At 32.1% G+C, this 27553-nt stretch overlaps 2 protein-coding genes across 5 annotated transcripts; both read right to left on the reverse strand.

Moving 5' to 3' along the window:
- Positions 1 to 1580: 1580 nt before the first annotated feature.
- LOC124365847 (UDP-glycosyltransferase UGT5-like) lies at positions 1581 to 19797 on the reverse strand. Of its 4 annotated transcripts, none has more exons than XM_046821911.1 (6): positions 19711 to 19797; positions 8876 to 8972; positions 6797 to 7407; positions 4759 to 4981; positions 3317 to 3536; positions 1581 to 2896 (listed from the first exon to the last, which is right to left on the reverse strand). In XM_046821911.1, exons 1-6 carry the CDS (start codon positions 19720 to 19722, stop codon positions 2611 to 2613), a joined length of 1449 nt encoding a protein of 482 aa, XP_046677867.1. In that variant the 5' UTR covers positions 19723 to 19797; the 3' UTR covers positions 1581 to 2610. The 4 variants fall into 4 exon arrangements, with proteins under 4 accessions (XP_046677867.1, XP_046677865.1, XP_046677868.1 ...); XM_046821909.1 differs by having other exon boundaries at positions 8726 to 8972; XM_046821912.1 differs by lacking the exon at positions 19711 to 19797 and adding an exon at positions 14451 to 14573.
- LOC124365848 (UDP-glycosyltransferase UGT5-like) lies at positions 18975 to 26761 on the reverse strand. The gene is made up of 4 exons (XM_046821913.1): positions 26129 to 26761; positions 22218 to 22440; positions 20792 to 21011; positions 18975 to 19979 (listed from the first exon to the last, which is right to left on the reverse strand). Exons 1-4 carry the CDS (start codon positions 26687 to 26689, stop codon positions 19694 to 19696), a joined length of 1290 nt encoding a protein of 429 aa, XP_046677869.1. The 5' UTR covers positions 26690 to 26761; the 3' UTR covers positions 18975 to 19693.
- Positions 26762 to 27553: the final 792 nt, after the last annotated feature.

Consider the following 27553-nt stretch of genomic DNA (forward strand, 5'->3'; position numbering starts at 1 on the left):
AACTGTAGAAAATTGCAATGGCCATAAATATACTCGTTTTAATATATTTTCTTTATCGTGGCAAGAAGGAAAACTTAACATTGGCGTCGGAAATATTGAACCAGTGCTTATACAGGTGCAAAACCTCATGCTAGTATATGATATATTTCATATGTGTATATAGGCACATGCCATCTTGTGTTGTAAGTTTTTGTGTACATCGGATTTTCCGTTGGAGTAAATAAATAGTACTAAATATGGATCATCAACTTTCAAACATTCTTAATCTATAAACGCTACAGAGGTCATATTTTCTGTACGTTATAGCACAAATGTTTCTCTTGTAACTGTGAAACTTAAGTCAGTTCTTAAACCTCATCCAACTCAAAGGGACTATTTTTAAACAATAGATTTTGATTATAAAGCGATCTTAATAAAACTGAACACAATGAATGTATAATTTCATCTCAATATTAACGTCTGATTTTAATCAAGTATGGCCAGGGTAAGTGAATCCCTAAGATATCATTGATGTGTATTCATAATTAAATTTAAAACACATATTCAATGGTTGTTTTTTAGTGGTACAGTATTGATAAGAAACACGTTGAGGACAAGGGGGAAGGACCTCAATTTGAAAACTATTATCAACAACACTAACTGAAGAGTCCTTTAGAGAATGACACAGTGGTTTTTTATTCATTTCAAGGACAAGGTATTACTTGAAACTATATCTCCCTGAGCACCTATGGAATACTTATTTAGAGGTATACAGTAACAGTATGTGCTATAAATATTGATCTTGTATTTCTCAGGGGATAGGATTAAGGGAACCAACCAAACATATTCTTTCAGAAAGCATTTGTTATAGTTGTATGAAATAAATTAATCTGTACACTCAAAACAATGTATGTGCGTATATATAATTGTATAAATGGCAATTGCCTTATTTAATTTCAATAAACATTGAATCGCAAAAAGTATAGTATATTTTATATATTTATATATATATATATATATTATGGCAGACTTAAGATGACCTGTTTTTTTAGTTCGGAAATAATTAGTGTTAGATTTATTTAGTGCACATATTACATTGTTGTCATTTGTTAGATTACTCACGTGAGGAAGAAATCACGTTGCACATTAAAAATTTAGTGTTACAGATTTGTTGTATCACTGAACGGTGGTTAATGTTCAAAAAGATTCTGGTATCTTCACAAATCTTCCATTGCTAAAAAACATACTTTCAAACATTATAAAACAAACACATTATTAAATTTATTTAAAACAAAAACATAAATATGAACATCATTTTGTGATCGATAAGATTCACTTTGTATATCTCAGCTCAAAAACTATTTGCATTAATTGATATGGTCCTCTCACTTAACTCATATTCATTCCAATACATATATATTATTTGGAGTACTACATTCGTGTGAGGCAATATTGATTATAACAGAGCCATTTTTAAATCAATTGCTTTAAAATCAATGTCACTCATTCGTTACTTCATTCATTGCTTACCACTGTTCCATACTGATCCATACCATAGATCAAACTTTAGTAAGGTATAATATATTGTTTTGAGGCTGAAATATTCTTGGTATTATTATTGAAAAATTACCTAAGACAATTTGTGTACATTGGTATATGGAAACACTTCTAAAATATAACATAATTCACTTATGTCAGCAGGTTGCTAATACATTCTCTTATTTTCAGAGCCTATTAATCTGTTTAATTTAACATTGAGTATATTAAGATAATCACATATGATATGTCACTTCAAATAAATACTAATAGTAATAATCTACATGATATAATAACATTTAAACAAATGACAATTCGTATTGTTCAAATAAAATTAGAGACAATCAAAACGAAAAAAAATAAATAAAACAACATTATCAGTGTATAACTACGTTATTATTAAAAAAATGTTTTATCATATAAACAATAAAATTAATTATTTTCTATGGTGCTCATGTCTATGCCCTGTAGGCTCAGTATCCCTCCATTTTTCCAAAATTGGACCCTGGCACAGTTTCAGCTGCCACATTGTACTTCTGGTCCTGAACATACCTCTTTCTGTTTTATTATAGTAATCACAGGTTGTAGTGCAAATTTAAAACATGATAAGGAATTTAACATGTAGGCCTAAACTCAACAATGATCAGAATCTCTATTTTTTGTTTCTGAGTATTTTATGAGATCAAGGTGATGAACAATAGGTGACAGAATGACTCACTTGGTTGACTACACACATTACATGTAGGCCTACCGACATTGAGTTTTAAAAAATGGGCATGGTATTTTACCCATATAAGTACAATAATTGTTATACATTTATATTAAAATACAGTATAAAATTAGCATGAATTAATAACATTTTAAGAAATGTATCTCAATAATAAAATATTTGTGATCATAATTTATAAAATATTTACCGGAAAACCATCCAATAACCCCTGCAAGTCACTAGATAACACCCTTTTATGTGCCTCCGATCCTAATCAATAAATAAGCAAGGATCTGAGGAACTCCTGCAGCCTATTAATTCCACTTTTTCGTTATTGGAATTAATTCACAATTACATTCCAAAGCACTCATATTAACCCAAGTTAATCAGTTTTTCTTCTTACTCGTGGAAACATGTTTCTGTCCTTTTCTACCACAGACTAATGACAATAGCTTCCGCAGGACCAAAAACAGGATGACAACAACAGCCATTACAGCTGCCAGGATGTCCAGGAGAGCAAGCTGGTACCAGGACAGTTGTGTGGCAGCAGATCTCAGGTGATGAGCTCCTCCATGCCTCAGCACATACTCCACCCAGAACACCGCTGAGTCAGCTGGGGACATTGGTCTGTCCCGGAATATGCGAGATAGTCTCTGTGCATTCTCTTTGTACCTGGAACAAAACATAGTGATCTCTCAAAATACATATAAAACTAAAGCAATACGAAAGTACCCCATACTTAAATTACAACCTTAGCATGTGTATAGTACAGTAAGATTTAGACTTTATAGATGTTATTTCTTATCTCTACATTGTAAACCACATAAATAAAGAACATTAATTACACTAGTGCTGGGAAACCAGGGTCCACTAGTTACAATTTATAAAATCATTGCTTACTTACAAACAATCCTTTTCTTATCATTTGTAATAAATCCTTTCATAGACCTCCTTTATTTCCTAGATCCTTTTATAGTTGTTTTAATATTAAAAACTACTCAGCAGACAAATTAATTCTAATTTTGTATTCCAAGAATCATGTTTATACTAGAAAGAAATTAGACTATGATGCATAAACTATTATTTACTCACTTGGGATTTTTCAGAACCATGTTAATTGCTGTAGAGATAGTTTCCTCTGAAATGTTGTCAAAAGCTAATCTGACACCGATACCACGGTGCTCTGCAAACTTGACATTGGCGGGCTGATCTCCAAAAAATGCAATACCAACAGTTGGTACTCCTGCATGGATGGCTTCCTGTTGGCTGAATGCTCCTCCATGTGTCATGAACAAGACACAGTTGGGGTGAGCTGAAATTTAAAATTTAATTTAAGCTTGAACTCTCAATTTTGAAACTACCATAATATCTCAGTTTTGTAGACTGAGAATGTTAAAATTTTACATCCTAATTGATTTTAAAATTACTTATATCACTGTTACATTACTATTTTAGAAAATAACAATTTATAATATTTCTAATAGAAAAGATCTGTGCATTAAAGGACTTTATTTTCAGTCTGCAATGAAAGAAAATTTTGATATCATATTTTACTTAGTATACATTAAAAAAAGATAAACCCACATTAACATTATTATTTCATAATTTTAACGAATAGAAAGTATATTGTAGATCTTCCTTACTTGTTGAATTCTATTACACACTAGTTTAAAAATCAAACAATCCAATCCAATAATTAGTTATGTGAGTTTGATGATGCTTTCTTTGAAAGAGAAAGGCCTCAAGAAAATGAAAATCCCTTTCAGCTCAGTCAGAACAAAGGTTTCACAAGTGACCTTATCTCTAAATGACAAACTGACGACACATCATTAGTTCTTATGTTTAATTTGCAGAACACTAATGTGACAGTAACTCTCAATGTAGAAATGTTTGTATAATCATAACATTTTCAGACATTTTAGAAATGCCACCATCTCAAATCTTACAAGATAAAAATTATTATAAGTATTTTAGTTTTTTTGTAAAAATATGAACTTTATTTGGTTACAATTAATCAAAAATTGTATTTGTTGACGTATTTGCTTATGACAGATCAAATTTTTATTTACTTCTATAAACTTAAACAGCCACCGTCTTGAAACTTTAAGAATTAAAAAAACGAATAAAGTAAAAATAATTTATTTCTTCCAATTGCATCACAGTTTTAATAAAAATGTTAGTTTTGATTTATGTTATGAAAGACTCAAGATAAAATTTTGGCCCAAATGTAAATGACTCCCATCTTGAAATGATTCATTGGGAGTCAAATGATAACAAACTCAACCAAGCTACTTTTCAATACTTTCTCTGTACCATGTTTAGTTTGAACCTATTAAGAACTACAGTAATCATTATATTCACAATTACTCCCACAATGTTATATACAACAAAAAACTTTGTATACCCGCTATATGGAATTTTTAGGAAATATAAAATTATTATTGCATAAAAATATTGTTATAAATGACCTGAGAATTTTAAAACTCTTTGTTTTGCACTATAGTGTATAATTGAGAATTTGTTGGAAATCTTACCTAACACTCCAGGTTGAGGTACCCATTTTGTGAGCATCACATTATTGGAGAGATTTGGAATACTGTCAAGATCAATTTTCCAAATAACGCTCTGTGGTAGTTTCTTGAAAACACTGACAAATGCTTGAAGCAGGTTCTCTGGAAGAACATGAACTGGCACAATTGTCCCCAAGCTGAAGTACACCACTCCTTCCTTGGCGTCATCCATAAATTTCTTGAGATCCTACATCCAACAAACTCATCTTACAAAGAAAGTATAATTAAGTTCATATAATTATAATTAAAATGGTTCCATCTTTTTTATCTGAAATTCTATAATTCATTTAAATGTTATTATTTGTTGATTTTTTTGTTCTGTAGTGTTTGTTTTGGTGTGAGACACTTTACAATAAGAATACTCATACATTAATGATTTCTTAGATTCCGTCTTCTAAAAACCAAAATGAAGACACTTTTACGTAGTATAATAATAATAATATAACAATATTTATTGTCATATTAAGTTTTTGCACTCATTGACAAAGTCACTTTACAGCCAGTAGCCAAGTCAATAAATAAATACATGTTTACATATTAAAAAATAAGATATATTATGTAAACACATCCATGAAATATAAACAATTATCCTTAGTTAGCTTTAGATATAATTATAAATTAATATTGGATACAGCAAAAAATTCATCTACAGAATAAAAAGGATTGTTTAGAAGCCAATTATAAAATTTATTGCAAAACACTTTTTTAGGGTATATATTTATTAAATTACGTAATTTGTTGTAAATTTTTAGTGAAACACCCTGGTGACTATTAATGGTTTTATTTAGTCTGCAGAAAGTGATTGTAGTAATCCTACTTGCCTTACTCCTAGTAGCTATGATCAGCATACTTAATATTGTTAGGATATTGAAAAGTATACAAAACTAAGTCATACATGTATAAGTTGAAAATAGTTTGAATTTTTAAGTTTATAAATAAAGGTTTACAATGTTCCAAAAAACTAACACCACATATGATCCTGATTGCTTTTTTTTGTAAAATTAATATTTCATCTATCCTGCTGCAGTTTCCATAAAATATTAAACCATATCTAAAAATTGATTGGAAATAAGAAAAATAAGCGGATCTAATATAATTTGTTTCAATACAATTAGTAAGCTTCTTAATTAGAAAAATAACCCTAGATAATTTTGAGCTAATGTAATCAATATGAGAACCCCATGTTAAATTTTTATCAAAACAAACTCCTAGAAATTTTACTTGATTTGAATATTTATCTAAATTATTATTAATACCAATAGCTCTTAAAGTAAAAATTATGTTTTGGGTTTTATCTTCATTTAAAAGAAAACCGTTTGCTTTAAACCATCCCGATGCCTTATCCAGAGCACTTTGTGCCAAGATATTAAGCTCATCAATGTTTGAATTAATGAATTAATGTTGAGGAAAGTGGTATCATCTGCATACAAGATTTATTTACAGTCAATAAAAGCTGGAAGGTCATTTATACTAATTAAAAAGAAAAGAGGACCTAAAACAGATCCCTGGGGGACACCATATTTAATTGTAACTACCTGTGACCAATCACTATTCACTAGAACCTTCTGCTTCCGCTCAAAAAGATAAGATTTAAAAAATTCCAGAAATTTTGAACACCATAGTATTTAAGTTTTAACCATAATACCGAGTGATTTACACAATCAAAGGCCTTGCTCAGGTTACAAAAGGTAGCCTGAGCAAAAACCTTATTTTCAATATTACCTTATATTTATTTTCCAAAATTATTAAGAACACAGTCAGTTTTAAACATAACTAAAGCAAATCTTTATAACAATCTCTCTTTATAGGTTATAGACAATCATTAATGAAATGGTCACAAACACAACTTTTCAATTAGTAGTTATTATGTTGTTTTAATTTACCATAGAGGATTTACTTTAACACAATATGCTTCTTAGGAAGTGAACAATTACATAAAAGACTAATAATAGAAAGTCAAGTATCCATTACAATGAACAAACTGATCAAGGCCAGATATTACCTTTGGTAGTGGTGTCCTGTCAGGAGAAATAGTGATGCCTGTGATAGGGATGATATTTGGAGTGTATGGCCTTGGATACTCAACAGCAGGATGGCTGTTGATGAGGTAAAGAGAGACATTTCCAACCAGTTCACCAATGCTGGGTGCATCCTGGACATAGTACTCTTGCAGGATTTTGTTTTGGGCAGGCAACTGATAGTTGTAGTAGAGTAGCAGAGAGCATGTGATTGACACAAAATTGAGTAATCTTTGCACAAAAGTCATATTGTCCGTTGCAACGACTGATGTCGTCTCAGGAACTGAAGCTATAGACAATGCATTACCAGCATCTCTATTCAGAGCAGGAACACTTGATAATCCTTGTATTGTGACTGTTGGTGCTCCAAATCTGTCCCCAAACACTAACATTGATTCTTGTCCAAAAGTGGACTCTGTTATCACGAGATCAAAGTGTTCCTTAGAGTTTATCAGGTTCTTTATGCTCTCTTGCTGAAAGATTTCCTTACACATTGGGTTTGTCATCCACCAGATATTTAGGAATATAAAAGGGTTGGGCCACAAGCTGTTGGACATTTTTGCGGCTTGTAAGAATTCTTCAAATGTCCATTTTTCTTGAACAAGAACACCACATTGTTACATTGTTACAAATATAATAGACAACAATTACTATATTAATCCTAAACTAACCTCTATTTACATAACAATACGCACTTCTTTAGTCTATTCTAAAATCTAATTCAACATACAACACATACTTACACCTTAATATACAGGTTATCCATCTAACTATGCCGCCATTGGTATCTCATAAGCGCTAAATGAACAGGTAATAAACGTAACGGGAGTCTTCACCTACATTTTAATGACAAATAAAAATGTAACTTAGAATTTCTAAATTTTGCCACTATTTCATAATATGGCATATCATTTTAAAACTTTTTATGAAACACTATATATTCAAAAGAAAATCTAGTCCTTGAAACGTGTTGTGTACATGTCATGTACTGAACCGTTTGAACCAAACCCATCAGAATCATCTGGAAGCGGGTTCTGAGCTAACCATTTGACATCATCCAAATCTTTACTAAAATTTAAAGTGGTAGTGTCATCTGTATACAGAACAAACAGAACAACAAATGAAGAAACAGAAAAGGGAACATTATTTAACCTACAAAATGAAAACGCCAAAATACAATGTAAAAATATACATTAGTCCATAAAAGTGTAACCTTTGTGATTATATTTTTCTACTTATTAATCTGTGACAAGTTAAATGTTGCATTATTATTAATAATTAATTTTAAAATCCTGTTTATTTTTAATGATTCAAAAATAATCAAGATTTTTAATTTACTATCCAAGTAATAAACTATATGGATAGTAGTTTATATATTGTTTAGTCTGGTATAAACAGCAGAAGGCCCAGAATTTGTCTTCAACAAAGTCCTTTGTTCACCTTTATTTTGTAATTTTTTTTCCTGTTTCTGTTATTTACCGTAATATAATGCACAACAAACAAGAACGAAGCCTAAAGAACCAAGTTTGGGTGGTCAAGACAACTGATATTTCCCAAAGTAGACAGAAAGTAAGGCCCCATTTTGTTCCTTAAACAGTCCTTGACCCGTATCTGTGTTAAGGATAATCGTACAGCAGTATGTTTCAGTAATACTGAACTATTTAAATAATAATATTAATAATAATAGTTTGATAAAAACGTAATTGAAACAATTGAAAATTTGGAGGAGGGGTCCAGACCCCTTGAACCCCCTCGCTGGCTACGTCCATACAACCAGAATTTTTCTAGCTGTGTAAATTTTGAAATTGAATGTCATACCTCCTCATAGCATTTGCATAGCCAAATTAATATAAATAAAATAATATACATACCTAAGTACGAAATAAACTTATTTACTTATTAAGTAAACTTACGAAATTCCTTTTCCAATTCCGTATGGATCTCCACGTGGGTGTAGTTAGCCAAAGGTTTACTGGGAGGGAAGGGACTGTACTCGACTATATGGTGTCCTCTTTGATGCAAGGCTTTAAGGATCCCAGACACAAAGATATAGTGACTCTTACCATGGAAAGGTGTCATGGCCAGTATCCTGGCACTGAAACTGCAGCCTATCGCATTAAGGAGAAGAAGCCACAGGAAAACCGACTTCATGTTTGATTCCTGGAAAAAAAATATAAACTCTTGTGAGGTGTTTAAAGTTCAAACAAAGTTTATTGTAGTTATAAAAATAATCTTGCAGATTGAGGTAAAACGTGTGAGCTTCGTTTGAAACCAACCAATCCAAGAAAGTAGTATTCTCACTTTGGTTGAGTCACTGAAAAAGTCATATGATTAACATTCACAATGTACTCTGTATACGAATTTGTTTATTCTGTGTTCCTTATGCCAACATGGTTTACACACAAGACGATTATAACCAGAGTCACTTTTTATCAAACAGTAATGAAAAATACCAATAAACCTATGCTTACCAATTTTAATTAAAGAGGTAGTAGGGTTAGAGTGTTACGCTAAATTTAAACCTTCTAGGTGAACTCATTAAACTCTTATTGTGCGTACAGACATACACAAATCAGATTTCATTGAGTTACTCACTGGAAAACTAGTTTGGCCTCTGACTTTAATGTGTTTTAAAATTTCAATGCTAGTTTTAACAATACCAATGTGAACGTTGCGTTTTCTCAAGTTTACCTTCCTCTTAATTCCTCTAAGTCTGTGACAGCATCAGGAAGAGGAAGTTGTACTGGAGCAAACTTTACATTGGAACAAGGTTACATTGAATCAACCCTTTCCATCATAGCTACGTTATGTGTAGCAATATTAGGCTTTTGTAACATGACTAATGTATTTCTTTCAGCGCGCACAGATACCTAAAACTTTTACTAATAAGAACACTTTCTATAACATTTTTTATGAAATTCCAATTGTTGGATTTGCCAGCTTTTTGCAGTCACGTGTCATAGAGTGTGAGGTTGGTTACTTCTTCCCATGATCTCACCACTGGCTGGTAGTCATAATTATTTAGTAATTAACACATTTGTAATTTTAACGCATTTAAGGATATAGAAATATGTACAAATAAAACAGTTTATGTTAACTTAAATTTGGCATTATTCGTTGCCTTTTTGGTTAAGATGCATAGCATATTTTCCAAACAAAGAAATTCCATTACTGGGTCCCCAATTCGAAAGTGTTCCCATAGACGATCATTATTTATAAAATATCAAGGAAAATAAATAAATTTGTTACTGTACATAATATATATCAATAAGTTAGATACGGAATAGGTTTATACAATTGATTATGTAAATTAAAATAAGAATCATATTTACTAATTATTATCAAGATTACAAATAGAGCGTTAAAATAGAATTTTATGGTGGACTCAGATATGTTTTCGAAAGTTCCTTGGAAAAATTAATTATTGACGAAAGTAAAAAGGTCAGCCCATGAGTCATTCTTTGAGCAGTTATTTTAGTGTGAGCCCTCTTTTGTTTTGCAGTTCTTGTGGTAGTGGCTTGTGAAGTTTCCTGGCGATATAGAATGATACATTCATATAGCTTCAAATGGTGTGCTGGCAGGTTATATTATTCACCATTTCTGGTACTTTAACAGTGGATATTTATGTTTCTTACCAGATCTTCTACATCAGCATAATTAACAACTTCTAGTATGAATAGAGCAACTATTGTCACGAATTTCAAGATATTGGAAGCATCTTTACAATTTACCATGTGATGTAGACCTGCTAGTTTTTTATAGATTTTTTCTGGATGGTCAGAACTCTTTCTTGATTTGTTGCTGTTATATCACCCTATACATTTGGGCCATATCTTAGATGGATTAAAAGAAGAGAAATAGGCTACTGTGTATTATGAAGGCATGTAGAAGTAGAAGATTTTATGTTCAGCACGATTTCTTGTTAATGGGATCCTTTTTCCAAATCAATCTAAGTTTAGTATAGCTCGTATCTTGAATGTATAATGTTCAAAAAGGCAAAGTCAACCTATTCTCCCAACCCACATAAATTTTAATTGAAGAGTTTAGCCCCGAAACTCAAATCCTATATGCGTCACTGTATTAAAGAACACAATATTCTTTATATATTTTCATAACATAATATGAGGCGTCCCATGTCAAAACTCGTCTTCTCCATTCCAGCAAATTTTTCAGGAAACATAAAAAATGAATTTTTAAATAATGCCTTGGAATATCTTTATGACAACAACTCTTAAAATAAGAAAAAACTCGTCAAAAATCGTATTGTGTAAATAGAGGATGTTTTGAAGAAATTAAGCTATTTACATTTAAAAAATGGAGAAGGCGAGTTTGGCCACGACTATTGGGGTAAGGCAAGTTTTGCTCCAACACAGATAAGATAAAACCAGCTTTGCTTCCACCGAAAATTATTTGTAATATCTGTTTACAGTGGAAAGGCTGAACCAAATTAATAAACACTGTTAAAATTATGCTCAAACATTTATTAATCAATACAAAAAAGGTCAATAATTATATTTAACATGTGGCGTAAAGTTTCACTAGTCCTCCAGTGGTTCAAACCAATACATCTTCACTTTCTTCTTCCTGACAACAGTAAGGCTCCTCATCCTCGTCCTCATTGGTTCCAACAACAGCTTCATCATACGTACTGAGAACATTCTTCAAATAGTTCGTTGATGGATTATCAAACCAATGATCACCAAAGTGACTGATAAGTAGTTTTTTGACATCACTTATCTTAACTGGCTTAACCATAGCACCTCGTGGAACCTCATTAACAAATATGTCCTTTAAAGTTTTACCTTTCTTCATGACTGACCTCGGATTGTTTATGTCAGACTGATACGATACTTCACCTCTGATCAGAACTTTATTAGTTGACTTGGCTCGTGAAAGTATGAACCGTTTGCACATTGAAAATTTGAAATGCCACTGTGCTGGTTTTTTCACAACTGCTGTGGCACGGCACAGTTTTCCAGTCTAGCACTTGACAATCTTCACCTAGTTTTCTAACTGTTCCATGTCTGTTGAAGATCTCAGTATATGTATCAGGTTCATAGATAACTGGCATTTTCCTGATGGATTTTTCAATTAAACCAAAAATCCTATCTGATGACAGGAAGGAATGCCCTCTGACTGGAAAAACAAGTTCTATTTTCTTCACATTTCTCGGAGCACTATTTAGTAAATAATGAGCACACATAAACATCATAGTAGAGTTGCGATTTTGACCACCGCAACCATCAACACAAAGCCTGATTAAAGATGTATCAGACAGGTCAGTTTTGATTAAACAATCATGGACTGCAGAAGCTATTTCATTGGATGACTTGCTGTAATCAATTTCATTCCAAGTGTAAATATGTACATTGCCTTTAGTAAATTTTTCTTTGGACGAACCTTTGATAATGGTACAATTGTAGGTATAAAGTTGTCTACAATAGTAGGCACATTGGTCCGGTACTTTGGGAATTACTAAGTTCTTCTGACGGTCAAAACTAAATATTTGCATTCCTTCAGCATTATTCCGAAGCTTAAAGAACGCTTTTGAACGTAATTTCTGAACATGTAATGCAATCAATGCCTTTGATTATAACCAGGATCCTTTGCAGTTTTCAACTTTTATTTGTATGAAATGCAAGTAGAACATGCATCTGTCACTGGAGTGCCAAATCTAATATTGTATTCTAAACAAAACAGCGATCGGAAAAATGTTTTCTTCACTTTTAACTCATTTCACGACTGATTGTTGTAAATCCTCCAAAGTTTACTTATACTTAAATCTCTGGCCAAGTACTGCCGAGCCTGTGACTTTCCTCTGCAGTAGTGTGTTTCTGTGCGGTTTTTTAATCCTTCAATAAAATGTCTGACTGATAATTTTTTCGCAGTGTATCTCTGTGACATTTTGTCACCACCGCGTTTTTTCCCTGGGCATTTCATCTGTAATTAAATGACCTTTGGCATTTTGCTATTGTTCTTTTCCAGTTTTCAGGGTCTGCCTTCTTCTTCCTACCTTTTCCCTTTTCTGCCGGAGATATTATACAACTATCCATATTAGACCTGTTATTAAATAAATGAACAGTATTGTTTAATGAAATAAACAGAAAGTTAATACAGCAATAGTGGCTTCTTTGACAGAGTATAAGACGCACAAAATGGGTGCAAGCTGTGTGATCACGTGACCTTTCAGCTGAGCTGAGATTGGCCAGTTGGATTAGACCAGTTTAGGCATGACAGATGCGTTGGAAAAAGCAAGTTTTGCTTTGACACTGCATTTTCTACGATAGTTTTAACAGGAAAAGACCAGTTTTAGCACAAAATTTCTATAAAAAACATATAGGGATTTACCCAAGGAATCCAGTCCAGTGAGTCTGTGTGACGTTGCAGTAAATGTTTTCTGTACAAGGGTTGTTAAGTTTGGGAAGAGAGACAAATAAAATTAAAACTTAAAACAATTAAATCTGGAGAAGGTAGGACATGAGAGGCATTATGAATAAAGGGTGCACTTGAGGATAGATTCCACCTCCCAGTGCTAACTCAATTTCGGAAAAAAGTGGATAAGGCGAGTTTTGGCATGGGACGCCTCATATTATGGTAATTGTTTAGAGCTGAATTATTTAAAATAAACTATTAAAGAATGTTTATTTTTAGAGTTGTGTTTCTATTTTTATCATGAGGAACCATTGTCAATTCTGACACTACTGATTGATAACATTAGCATAACCAACTCAACTATCTCAAACAGTCTGATACAGACGCTCACATTGTTCCTCCGTAACTTGTCACACCTAAAAAAATACAAACTCTATTGCATGCATAAAGTTTCTGGTGAAAATAGGATTCTGAAGAAATTTAGTACAATTTGGTAAGTTATAAGAAATATATACTAATAAAAACATTTTATGTAACTAATAAATATATATTATAATACATTATAATTCTTTTATATAAATCACAATTTGATATGTTTGAAGTTATCTACTGATATTGATTGAAAATGATTTAATGCAGTGAAGGATTATAGATCTAAGTATATTATTTATTGACATAATTTTAAGCTGAGATTTTCTAAACTAATAATATACTTAGAAAGAAAGTGACTGTAACACTTAAGTTGTGAAATAATTTCACAAATTTCAGAAAGTTTTATTTTAATATGCCAAGCTAATTTTAATTTTTAATTGTAATATTAAAATCAATAATTGTTTATTATTTTAATTTGATGTCTTTCACGTTTATATGTTGCATTTTTTTAAATATAAAAATAGTAACTGCTATATTGTATCTGTTGATAAAAATTATTAATAGAAATAAATAAATAATTTTCATATAATTTAAAATTGATTCAATTTGTAATAACGTAACTAAATTATACAATTTGTTGGCTTCTAAATAACAATTAATGACTGTGAAGAATATTAAATAAAATCAGTATCAAACAAATAATAAACACAAATAAATAAAAAATAATAATATATAATAAATAAATGTTTAAATTTTTCTTGCTTTTTGAAGAACAATTTATCAAGTAAAAAGAAAAAATGAAATAGTTTTGTATGAAGTCAAAATGCTTTACAAATATTTATCAGTTTAAAACTATTGAACATTACACCAACATGTTGACACAGAATTACTCACCTGTTATCCACCAGCTGAGAGCAACTATTGGAGTAAGTCCATCCATTCTACGAATGAATGAGCCAAAATCAGGCCAAAGTTGTATGATTACTGATTACTCCCCTCCTCACTCTCGATTTCAACAATGTCTTTCTTTCTGGCTTTTTTAACCATGACTATTACATAACACCTAACAATTGAACAGCTGAGTGGTTTTTGATTCTGCTATATCATGTTACTAAAAAATATATAAAATACAAAGTAAAAAATAAATATTCAATCAGTGCCATACAATATTTGCATCACTGCTAATATTTTAGTATGTTGCATGTAATTTATTGTTACATCTATTAAAATATATAAACATATTTTATTTATATATATATATATATATATATATATACAGTATATATATATATATATATATATATATTCATATCTAAAATTTATTTAATTGCAATCCGTTTTAATATCAAATTAATAAATCAGACACTCAAATAAAAATAAAGTAGTAATATCTATTAATAAATTACATTGCTATTTTACATTACAGTACTGTCCCATCACTTTACGCTTGGTGTGTATTAATTACGTCCAGTAATGACCTCGCTATCTTCATTAAAATGAAATTAATTACCTTCACGAATAAACAACTTCAGCCTCTTGTTGGTCAATTTTTGACGTTTAATATATTATGCACGACTTTACATTTGGTATTTACAAGGAAATTAATTTAATAGTCAATGTTAATAATTTATTTGTTTTTTTTTTTACTTTATTTGTGAAAAAGGTAATTTATTTTGCCCAACAGTATAAACTTTCAAAAACTGTATTGTTTTATAAATGTTAGTTTCTATTAATTTTATATAACTTTGGTGGAATTAACAATATTTAAACACAAAAACAAATATTTTTAACATACATAACATTTTCTACAAACCTTTAAATACAACTTTACATAAGAATCCGTTGTTATGCAATGTGAAACAATGAGTAAAACTCATGTTTTATTTACACTTCACTAATCCAGCTATTTAATTTTGTACTGTTAAACCAGCCGATGAGTTTGCAATTGGTCTCATCAATGTCACAGATAAATTACTCAATGTGGATGTAGGGGGTAACAGAAATGTTCCTTTATAGGTTAGAATATGAACATAGTATGATGAATGAATAAGTTCTGGAAGCTTATAAAAAAAGGAATATTCCCTAGTGAGCAAAGAAAAATTTGAACAAGTCAAACAACTATTGTCTTAACAGATTAAAAAATCGTTTAGCGTGGCTCACATGGTAATATGAAGCATTCAAGATAGTATAAAGTGGTTTCATCAGCCACAAAGAGATAATAAGTACAAGTGAGTGTGCGTGTGTTGAGTGTGGCCTCTTCACATTTTACAACTAACACTTGGAACAGCGTTAATATATTAATAGTTAACAATAATTATTAAATTATTCTGTTTTTATTTTTTTCCACGCCCATAAGAGTATTTCTTTCTTTCTTCTCTTCTAAGAGACGGCCTATAGCCATGCACTTAAGCTTCAATGTCCTGTTGCACCCAACGGGATTTACCAAGAAGCCAACAAATTGCCCAACACAAATATTTTAATCCAAATAGCGGTAAAACCCAAAGCCATGGGTCTGAAAATTTGCTGGATCTCAAAAATCCCGAACAATGGAGTGGTGCTGATGGTCGAGAACCTCGAGCAACTGAGGAAACTCGAAGGGCTGATAGAGCTGGCTAGCTTTGTCAATATAGAGGGAACCAAATAAACCTAAGCCCAAAGTCCTAATCTACGACGTGCCGAGGGATCTCGATAATGTAGCTCTGACCGATATCGTACACGCTCAAAATAACGAGCGCTAGGAATGTACGCTGGAGAAGTTGCGGCAAAGATTAGCGCCTCTATTTAAGGCCAAAATATTAAACTCACGAACAACTGGGTGCTTGAAGCAGCTCATGAAGTGGGAAACACACTTCTTAGGAGTGGCCAGGTAGAAATCCAGGTATGTCAGATCAGGATCCATGTACATTGGAGGATAGTTGACAAGACTACCTCTTCACCTCATTACGCCAATAATGTTAGACAAACTGTCAATGAACAATATCCTGGAATGTGAATCTGAAGAGGTAGTCCCACCGTGCATGAACTACATATTTTCTAAGTCTCCTCAGCTAAATCTATCAGTAAATTAGGCGGGTGATTTATCAAAATGTTGTTGTAAGAATACAACAAGGTTTTCTGCAAAGAAATAAGGACCTAAAATTTTCCTAACAACAATGCCACACCAGGTATTCAAAGTCCAGTACTTCTGATTATCAACCTCCCGTATCCAGTGTGGGGTCTCAAAGACCAAATACCTTGTGTTATAGCGGTTCAATTCACCGTTGCTGCGGAAAGTTTCCTCATCACACCACAGTACATTACGAAAGAAGCGTCCATTTTTTGACACATTTCTCTAGTCCACAAACAAAAATTCATTCATAAAGGTAGCCATCACCATGCATCTCTTGGTGTAGCTATAACATGTACAAGTACATTATATTGCCTTTCAAGATCATCAACACTTACTTTTGGCTCACACCTGAATCAAGAGCAACTGAAGAGTCAATTGGATTGCGTTGAACAGCTGCCAAAACTTCTTTTGCCTTATCGCTCCTTACAGGCCTAGCCAGTGTCTTCCCTTTATTTTTGTTTGGTTGCACCTGTCCTTTTTCACGCATACAACAAGCAAGTCTTTGAAAGGCAATTCGATTGAGGTTCTCTGACTGGATAGTGTTCAGCGTAAAGATACGCTGCAGCTGAGTGAGTAGATCTGGAAACATTCACCTAATTGCAAAATGAAATACGTATTGAACAAAAAATACAAAAACTGTAAAAAAATTGCAATGGCCATCAATATACACGTTTTAAATATATTTTCTTGATCGAAGGAAAACTTAACATTGGCATCGGAAATATAATACACTTGAACCAGTGCTCATACAGGTGCAAAACCTACAAAATTGAGTGCAAAACCTCAGACAATTGCTAGTATATGATATATTTCATATGTGTATATATGTATACATGCCATCTTGTGTTGTAAGTTTTTGTGTACATCGGATTTACCGTTGGAGTAAATAAATAGTAGGTACTAAATATGCATCATCAACTTTCAAACATTCTTAATCTATAAACGCTACAGAGGTCATATTTTCTGTACGTTATTGCACAAATGTTTCTCTGGTAACTGTGAAACTTAGGTCAGTTCTTAAACCTCATCCAACTCAAATGGACTATTTTTAAACAATAGATTTTGATTATAAAGCGATCTTAATAAAACTGAACACAATGAATGTATAATTTCATCTCAATATTAACGTCTGATTTTAATCAAGTATGGCCAGAGTAAGTGAATCCCTAAGAGGTAATGGACAGTATCCCTAATTAAATTAGGAATACATATTCGATGGTTATTTGTTAGTGCAGTATTGGTAAGAAGCGTTGAGGACAAGGGGGAAGGACCTCAAGGTGAAAACTACTATCAACAACACTAAGTGAAGAGTCATTTAGAGAATGATACAGTGGTTTTTTATTCATTTCAAGGACAAGGTATTACTTGAAACTATATCTCCCTGAGCACCTTTGGTATACCTATTTAGAGGTATACAGTAACAGTATGTGCTATAAATATTGATTTTGTATTTCTCAGGGGATAGGATTAAGGGAACCAACCAGACATATTCTTTCAGAAAGCAGTTGTTATAGTTGTATGAAGTAAATGAATGTGTACGCTCAAAACAATATATGTGTGTATGTATATATACTTTCTAGCAGATTTAACATGACCTGATTTTTAGTTCGGAAACAATTAGTATTATATTTTTATTAAGTGCACATATTACATTGTTGTCATTTGTTAGATTATTCACGCGAAGAAGAAATCACATTGCCCATTAAAAATTTAGTATTACAGATTTGTTTGTATTACTGAATGATGGTAAATATTCTGGTATCTTCACAAATCTTCCATTGCCAAAAAACAAACTTTAAAATATTATAAAACAAACATATGATTAAATTTATTTAAAACAAAAACTTAAATATGAAATACATATTATTTGGAGTACTACATTGAGTGTGAGGCAATATTGATTATAAAAGAGCCATTTTTAAATAACATGCTTTAAAATCAATGCCACTAATTCATTACTTTTCCAAACTGAATAAGGAAAACATTGTTTTGAGGCTGACATGTTCTTGGCATTATTAATGAAACTTAACTTAAGACAATTCGTGTGCATTGGTGTATGAAAACACTTCTAACATATAAAATAATTCACTTATGTCACCAGGTTGCTAATACGTTCTCTTATTCTCAGAGTTTAATATTCTTAGTGTAATTTTACATTGAATATATTAAGATAATCACATACGGTATATCACTTCAAATAAATACTAATAGTATTAATCTACAAATAGTAACATTTAAACAAATGACAACTTGTATTGTTCAAATAAAACTAGAGACAATCAAAAAGGCAAAAATAAATAACACAAATATTACCAGTATAAAACTACTTTATTATTACAAAATGTCTTATCCTATAAACAATAACATTATTTATTTTCTATGATGCTCATTTCTGTGCTCTGCAGGCTCAGTACCCCTCCATTTTTCCAAAAACTTGGGCCCTGGCACAGTTTTACCTGCCACATTGTACTTCTGGGCCTGAACGTAACTCTTCCTGTTTTATTATAGTAACCACAGGTTGTAGTACAAATTTAAAAGATGATAAGGAATTAAACATGTAATCTCATCAATGATCAGAATCTAAAATTTTGTGTTTTTAAGTATTTTATGAGATGAAGGTGATGAACATAGGTGACGGAAGCTGACTCACTTGGTGGCCAACACGTTACATAAACCGATATTGTTTAAAAAAGGGCCATGGTATTACCCATATAAGTACAGTAATTATTAAACATTTACATTAAAACACAGTATAAAATTATCACAAGTTAATAACATAGTAGAAAATGTATCTCAATAATAAAATAATTGTGATCGGAAATTATACAATATTCACCGAAAAAAACCATCAATAACAATTATTTTAAATCCGTGCAAGTCACTAGATAAGACCCTTTTATATGCCTCCGATCCTAATCAATAAATAAGCAAGGATATGAGGTACTCCTGCAACCTATTAATTCCACTTTTTCGGTATTGGAATTAATTCGCAATTACATTTCAAAGCACTCAAATTAACCCAAGTTGATTAGTTTTTCTTCTTACTTGTGGAAACATGTTTATGTCCTTTCCTACCACAGACTAATGACAGAAGCTTCCACAGGACCAAAAACAGGATGACAATGACAGCCACGACAGCTGCCAGGACATCCAGGAGAGCCAGTTGGTACCAGGACAGTTGTGTGGCAGCAGATCTCAGGTGATGAGCTCCTCCATGCCTCAGCACATACTCCACCCAGAACACTGCTGAGTCAGCTGAGGACATTGGTCTATCGTGAAATATCCGAGATAGTCGCTGAGCATTCTCTTTGTACCTAGAACAAAACTTGATCATTTCTCAAAATACATATAAAACTAAAGCAATACGAAAGTATATATACTCCATACTTCAATTACCACCTTAGCATGTGTATAGTATGAAAAGGACTTTATAGATGTTATTTCTTAGAAATAGATTGTAGTGAAAAAAAGTATCCCATTTATGAAATAGGAATTGAAATATTTAAATACTTTTGTTTGAATTATTGTTTATAATAACAATACTTCTTTCTGTGAATTCCATAACTAGTTTGCAATAAAGAGTCAATACCAATGCAAATTTTGGGATTCTTTGTTTACATTTAGATTTTTATATACCAAAAAAATGTCACAGGCAATTGTGAAAGTAAATTTATTATAGCATAGGTTCATAATGTTCAAATAAACTAAACTAAATATTTAAATACTGTTTAATCTCTGTGATCATTTTAAAAGTCTAAAATACAGTAGTATTCCTCATGCAGCAGAGAGGATTTCAATGACTGCCTAAACCTAGCCATGTCAGTCTCTGACAAGAAATAGAGGCAAAACATTGAAGAGTTTGATATTATTGCAAATTACATGTTTTTGAGAAAAGGCATTGTGGCATGGTCTAGTCAATTAGTCACCAATTTCCAATGGATAGGAAGTAGTTAAATGATTTTGGAAAACATTACAATTCCTTTTTAAAAGTGTGAGAGCTCCTAAAAGAAATGTCAATAGGTTATTGATCTGAAAGAAGTTTCTGCAAGAGTCGCAAAAGACCACAGGTGATTCTTATTGCCTTTTTCTGGAGTTTAAATATTTGCATAAATTATTATTTACTTACTTGGGATTTGTCAAAACCTTGTTAATTGCTGTAGAGATAGATTCCTCTGAAATGTTGTCAAATGCTAGTCTGACACCAATACCGCGGTGCTCTGCAAACTTGACATTGGCGGGCTGATCTCCAAAAAATGCAATACCAACAGTTGGTACTCCTGCATGGATGGCTTCCTGTTGGCTGAACGCTCCTCCATGTGTCATGAACAAGACACAGTTGGGGTGAGCTGCAATTTCAAATTTTGAATAAGCTTGAACTCTCAATTTTGAAACAACCACAATATCTCAGTTTTGTAGACTGAGAATGTTAACATTTTACATCTTAACTGATTTTAAAATTACTTATATCACTGTTAAATAAAAATTTTATAAAATAAGAATTTCTAATATTTCTAATAGAAAAGGTCTGTGCACTAAAGGACTTTATTTTCAGTCGGCCATGAAAGAAAATTTTAATATCATATTTTACTTAGTATACATTATGAAAAGATAAACCTACATTAACATTATCATTACATAATTTTAACGAATAGAAATTACATTGTAGATCTTCCTTACTTGTTGAATTCAATTACACACTAATTTTAAAATCAAACAATCCAATAATTAGTTATGTGAGTTTCATGATGCTTTCTTTGAAAGAGAAAGGCCTCAAGAAAATGAAAATCCCTTTCGGCTCAGTCAGAACAAAGGCAGTTTTCACAAGTGACCTTATCTCTAAATGAAAAACTGAAGATACATCATTAGTTCTTGTGTTTAATTTGCAGAGCACTAATCTGACAGTAACTCTCAAGGTAGGCATGTTTTTATAATCGTAACATTTTTAGACGTTTTAGAAATTCCATAATCTTAAAACCTTGCAAGCCAAAAATTATTATAAAGATAATAATTTTACGTTTCTTTGTAAAGATATAAACTCTATCTGTTTCCAATTAATCAAAACTTATTTCCTTGTAACAGATCAATTTTTTATATTTCTATAAATTTAAACAGCCACCATCTTGAAACGTTAAAAATTAAAAAACAGTAAAAATAATTTATTGCTTCCAATTGCATGGCAGTTTTAATAAAAATGTCAGTTTTGATTTATGTTATAAAAGGCCCGAGATAAAATTTCAGCCTGAATGCAAATGACTGCCATCTTGAAAAGATTCATTGATTAAGACTGGCTAACAAACTCAACCAAGGTACATTTCAATACTTTCTCTCAATACCATGTTTAGACTGAACCTTTTAAGAACTACGGCAGTTATCTTCACAATTATTCCAAAAATGTGTTATACTACATAAAACTTTGTATACCTGCTATCTGAAATGTTTACGAGATATAAAAATATTATTGTATAAAAGCATTGTTGTAAATGACCTGAGAATTCTAAAACACTCTTGTTTTGCACTCTAGTGTATAATTGAGAATTTGTTTAAAAGCTTACCTAACACTCCAGGTTGGGGTACCCATTTCGTAAGCATCACATTTTTGGAAAGATTTGGAATACTTTCAAGATCAATTTTCCAAATAACTTTCTGTGAAAGTTTCTTGAAAGCACTGACAAATGCTTGAAGCAGCTCTTCTGGAAGGACATGAACTGGCACAACTGTCCCCAAGCTGAAGTACACCACTCCTTCCTTGGCGTCATCCATAAATTTCTTGAGATCCTGTATCCAACCAATTCGTCTTATGAACAAAGTTTATATAATTGTAATTAAAACAAATCCATCCATTAATTTTTGTTGTTTTTATTTAAATTAGTATGATTATCCAAATTATAGTACTTGATGGTTTAGTATTATGTATAGTATGTTTGGGCATGAGACACTTTGCAAAAAGAATAAATTTATTATTTTGTAAATTTCTTCTTCTACTGCACCATAATGAAGAAATTTTACTGAGTATATTTACTATTCCAAAATTATTAAGAACACAGTCAGTTTTGAACATAACTGAAGCAAATATGTATAATAATCTTGCTTTATTAATTATATACCATCAATAATGAAACGGTTAGGGTCAAAAACATAGTTTTTTTCAGTTATTAATTATTTATTATGCTGTTCTAGTTTAATTTACTAAAAAGGATTTACTAAAACACAATATGCTTCTTAGTGATTAATTACATCAATGACAAATAATAAAATGTATACAGGAAAGTTTCAAGTATCCATCACAATAAACAAACTGAACAAAGTAAGATCAAACACAACATCCAAACAAAATAACTTGGAAAAGTCTTAGTCACTGGATTGTACCGATCACTAAGTGGATGTGTTAATACGTTTTTTGAAAAATTTGAAACTGCTAAATTATTTCTTTAAAAAAATTGTTTATTTATTTTAATTGGAGATATAAATATAGTAAATGTTTTTTATTTATTTATTTATTTGCATGCTAAATTACAAACAATTTATCTTATCCAATTATATTGTAGCATTATACTATAAATTATTAAATGTAAGCTAGTTAGCAAATATACAAAATACAGATAATTAATACTCAATCATGCATGTCTAAATACTAATAACTATAACTAATAATAAATACATTATACAATTAATCTCATCTGAAATAACCTTAGATAACATATTGAAAGCTGAACATATTAATTTAAATATAACATATTTTACGAGACTACGAGACATACATATCACATTTTACTAAGTTAACATTATTTAGACAAAACAATAAATAAATATAAATTCAATCAAGAACGGTAAACAGTTGATATTTGAAAGAGGTCAAGGTCGAGGGCAGCACATCGACATGTTGAGGCAGAGCATTGTGCAGTCGCATCATGTTCTGGACCATACTGACCCTAAAACCCAACGCCTATGCGATATTTTTAATACTTTGAATCTAAATTGGTCAGTGAACAAGCCGATTAGAGTGACTCCAACGACAAGCACAGCCATCAACAACATGATTACAAATATTCCAAACACTTCAGTCCATATTTAACCCTACTATCTCTGATCATTTTGCACAGGAGTTTATTGCTAGTAGATGTAAGCCGGAACTCGTGCCAACAGTTTTTAAATTCAAACGGGATGTTAAGCTCATGAACATTCATTCAACAGTTAGTTTTCTTAAAGCTGAAAACTGGGATTTTCTTAACGAACATGAAACTCTAGACTATCAGTTTAAATCATTTTATGAACATTATCCTTTTACTTGGACATATCTTCTCCTTTCAAAAATGTTGAAAATACAAGACCTCAAAAAATATCTGGATCATTCAAGGTATTCTTGTATTGTGGCATAAATTAAAATTATCACTCTACCTTTATTAAAAGTAAGGACAGCAATTACAGGACCTTTTATACGTCCTATAAGAGAATATACAGAAAAGTCATCAGGGCCGTTAAGGCTTATGACATAAGTCGTGTCCTCAATGAGGCTGAAAACTTTTCTAAAACTGCTTGGAACATTATTAATAAACATATTACAAATACCTCCCATCTCTCAAAAAATGTTAAAGTAAAAATTGAAGATAACAAACAAGTTACTGATGAGCCAAAAAAAGTGGCAAATGAATTTAACTAATTTTTTGTATCAGTTGCTGAGCCTATACCTTTGTTTAAATGTTCTCATTTGTCAGGGCATGAACTATTGTCATCCATGGTATTGTATCCTGTTAGCGAGGCAGAGGTAGCCCGTGTTGTGCAGGGACTGAAGTCAAAAAAAAATCCTGTGACATAATTGGTATGTCTGTGTAGCTGCTCAAGCAATGCTGTGAGCACATTTTATCTCCAATTAGAAAATTGATAAATGCTTCTTTCAAAACGGAATTTTTCCATCAATTCATAAAATCATCTAAAGCAATTCCAATATTTAAAAAGGACAGTCCACTTCAAACATGTAACTATCAACCTATTTCAATCATCCTGTTTTGAGTAAAGTTCATGAGAAGGTAAAGTTCTTAAGAGACTGATGTGTTTTTTGGAACATCTGGATATTCTCAACCCGGAACAATTTGGATTTAGGAAAAACAGGTCGACTATAAATGCAATTACATATCTTATAGAATCGGTTTGCCGATGGCCTGGACAGGTGGGATCATGTGCTAAGCATATTTCTTGATGAGTCAAAAGCTTTTGACTGCGTGCATCATGAGACACTTCTGCTCCAGTTAGAATCAGATGGCATTCATGGTCTGCTGCTTGCATGGCTCTCGTCTTATCTCAAAGACAGGGATCAGAGCATTCAGATTGGGAATGTCATATCAGGAAAGGTTGATATGCCTTACGGTGCCCCTCAGGGATCAATCCTTGGGCCAGTTTTGTTTCTGATATATGTAAACAATTTAAAATCGCCGATCCAAATGGACGAATGGTTAAGTACTCGTATTACAATGATAAATTTCTCTGTATTTCATCCAAAACTTTTCAAGATTTGGAAATTTATTCTGTAATAGAACTGAATTCTTGCATTCAAAATCTTTCTCAAATTAATTTGAATCAAAATCAAAAGTTATCAAGTTCACTCTAAACCGGCAGGAAAATTCAAACAGACCTTGTGTATTTGTGGGAGACGTTGTCCTCGACTCCACAACATTCCTAGGCATGTACCTTGATCAAGGTCTGACTTGGAATGATCACGTTGTGCTAAGGTAACATCAGGTATTCATGCATTGCGCATCTTGTCAAAAACATGTTCTCCGGAAGTCTTGCGAATGGCCTATTTTTGCCTTGTTTATTCTCACCTTTCATATGGAATTCGACTTTGGGGAAGCTGTTCCTAACAACAATTTTTGAGAGTATTCAGACTTCAGAAGAAAGTGGTTAGAATTCTTTCTGGATTAAACTACAGAGAGTTATGTAGAGATGCTTTCACAGAGCTTGGCTTGCTGACATTACCCTGCCTCTATATTTATTTATGAAGCAATATTATATAAGTAGTGTACTTTAGTGCAGGGCAGGGCAGGGAGGTCCACGATTATGGGACTAAAGGCAGGGATATCTTACATCTTCAACAACACAGAACTGTTACTTTTGTGAACCTTCCCAAACAAGTTAGCATCAAATTAATTAACAGGCTCCCTGAAGAGCTAAACGCATTCAAAATTGTAATCATAAAAAAAGCTCAGCTGAAACACCTTTTGGTGTCAAATTCGTTTAACTCTATCAATGAGTTCCTGACATGCCACTGGGATTATTAGTCGTCTCTAATTTCTGTGCGTGTCTGATGGTCCTAATAGTACTGAATGAGAGAATGAATGACCACTTATGTATATTTGAATGTATGTGAGAATGCCTTAGCTATAGGACTTAAAATAAATGATGCTTGCAATACAATGTACATATTGTCAAACTGCAATTAAGATTATTAATATTATTATTAAGATATTACCTTGGGAAGTGGTGTCCTGTCAGGAGAAATAGTTATGCCTGCGATGGGGATGATATTTGGAGTGTATGGCCTCGGATACTCAACAGCAGGATGGCTGTTGATAAGGTATAGAGAGACATTTCCAACCAGTTCGGCAACGCTGGGTGCATCTTGGATATAGTACTCTCGCAGGATTTTGTCTTGGGCGGGCAACTGATAGTTGTAATAGAGAAACAGAGAGCATGTGATTGACACAAAATTGAATAGTCTTTGCACAAAAGTCATATTGTCTGTTGCAACGAATGATGTCATCTCAGGAACTGTAGCTATTGACATGGCATTACCAGCATCTCTATTTAGTGCAGGAACACTTGATAATCCCTGTATTGTGATTGTTGGTGCTCCAAATCTGTCCCCAAACACTAACATTGATTCTTGTCCAAAAGAGGACTCTGTTATCACAAGATCAAAGTGCTCCTTAGAGTTTATCAGGTTCTTTATGCTCTCTTGCTGAAAGATTTCTTTACACGTTGGGTTTGTCAGCCACCAGACATTTAAGAATACAAAAGGGTTGGGCCACATGCTGTTGGATATTTTTGCTACTTGTGCGAATTGTTCGAAAGTCCAATTTTCTGAAACAACAGTAGTACAATGAAGTAGTATATTGTCAAAAAAGATAATATACAACTGTTACTATACTAATCCTAACCCAATAAAGATGTTTTATATATTAGCCAAGTAATAAATTATATAAACCGTGTTTTCAATATTGTTTTAGTCAATTATAGATGAGCCGCTTTGAAAGCGACCTGTTAAGTGAAGTGAGAGAGAGAGAGATGTGGAGAGGGAGAAGAAGCACGGACTCACTTTCCCCTCCACATTCCTTACCAATCACTCCTCAATTGCCACTTTACCACTCGTATGGTATGTGTTACATAACAGCTGTTTTACAAACCAAGTAATAATAACAACAGCAATAAATTAACAATAAATATTTGTTAAAATACTTCTTAATTAATTATACTAACATATTAAATAGATGCAATGGACTATTCTTATAAATAAATAAGAATATATATATATATTTACGGAAACAAGGCACTTGATGGTCCTGTGTTATACAGCGACCCATGCAGGTCCATGAAGCCCCCTATTTAAACCTTCATATAACCGTGTTATGAATTTGTTCTCAGCATACATTTATGTTTTATAACTTGCTTGATAAATGTATGCTAATATTTTTTAATATATAAAAACTTTTGTCCACATGCTGGTCCGCGTGTAATGAGCGGTCCATGTTGGTCCTTTTTATACACCGTACAATTAAGCGGTGCATGTTGATCCGCGGGTCGTGTGGTTGGTGGTGGGAGAAAGAGGGGAAGGGACCTGCATCTGCCTTTTGATTGTAATATATTGAAAAGACCTGTACTTGCCTTTCGTTTGTAA

The sequence above is a fragment of the Homalodisca vitripennis genome, chromosome 7, assembly GCF_021130785.1.
Source record: "Homalodisca vitripennis isolate AUS2020 chromosome 7, UT_GWSS_2.1, whole genome shotgun sequence".
In the NCBI taxonomy this organism is placed as follows: Eukaryota; Metazoa; Arthropoda; class Insecta; order Hemiptera; family Cicadellidae; genus Homalodisca; species Homalodisca vitripennis.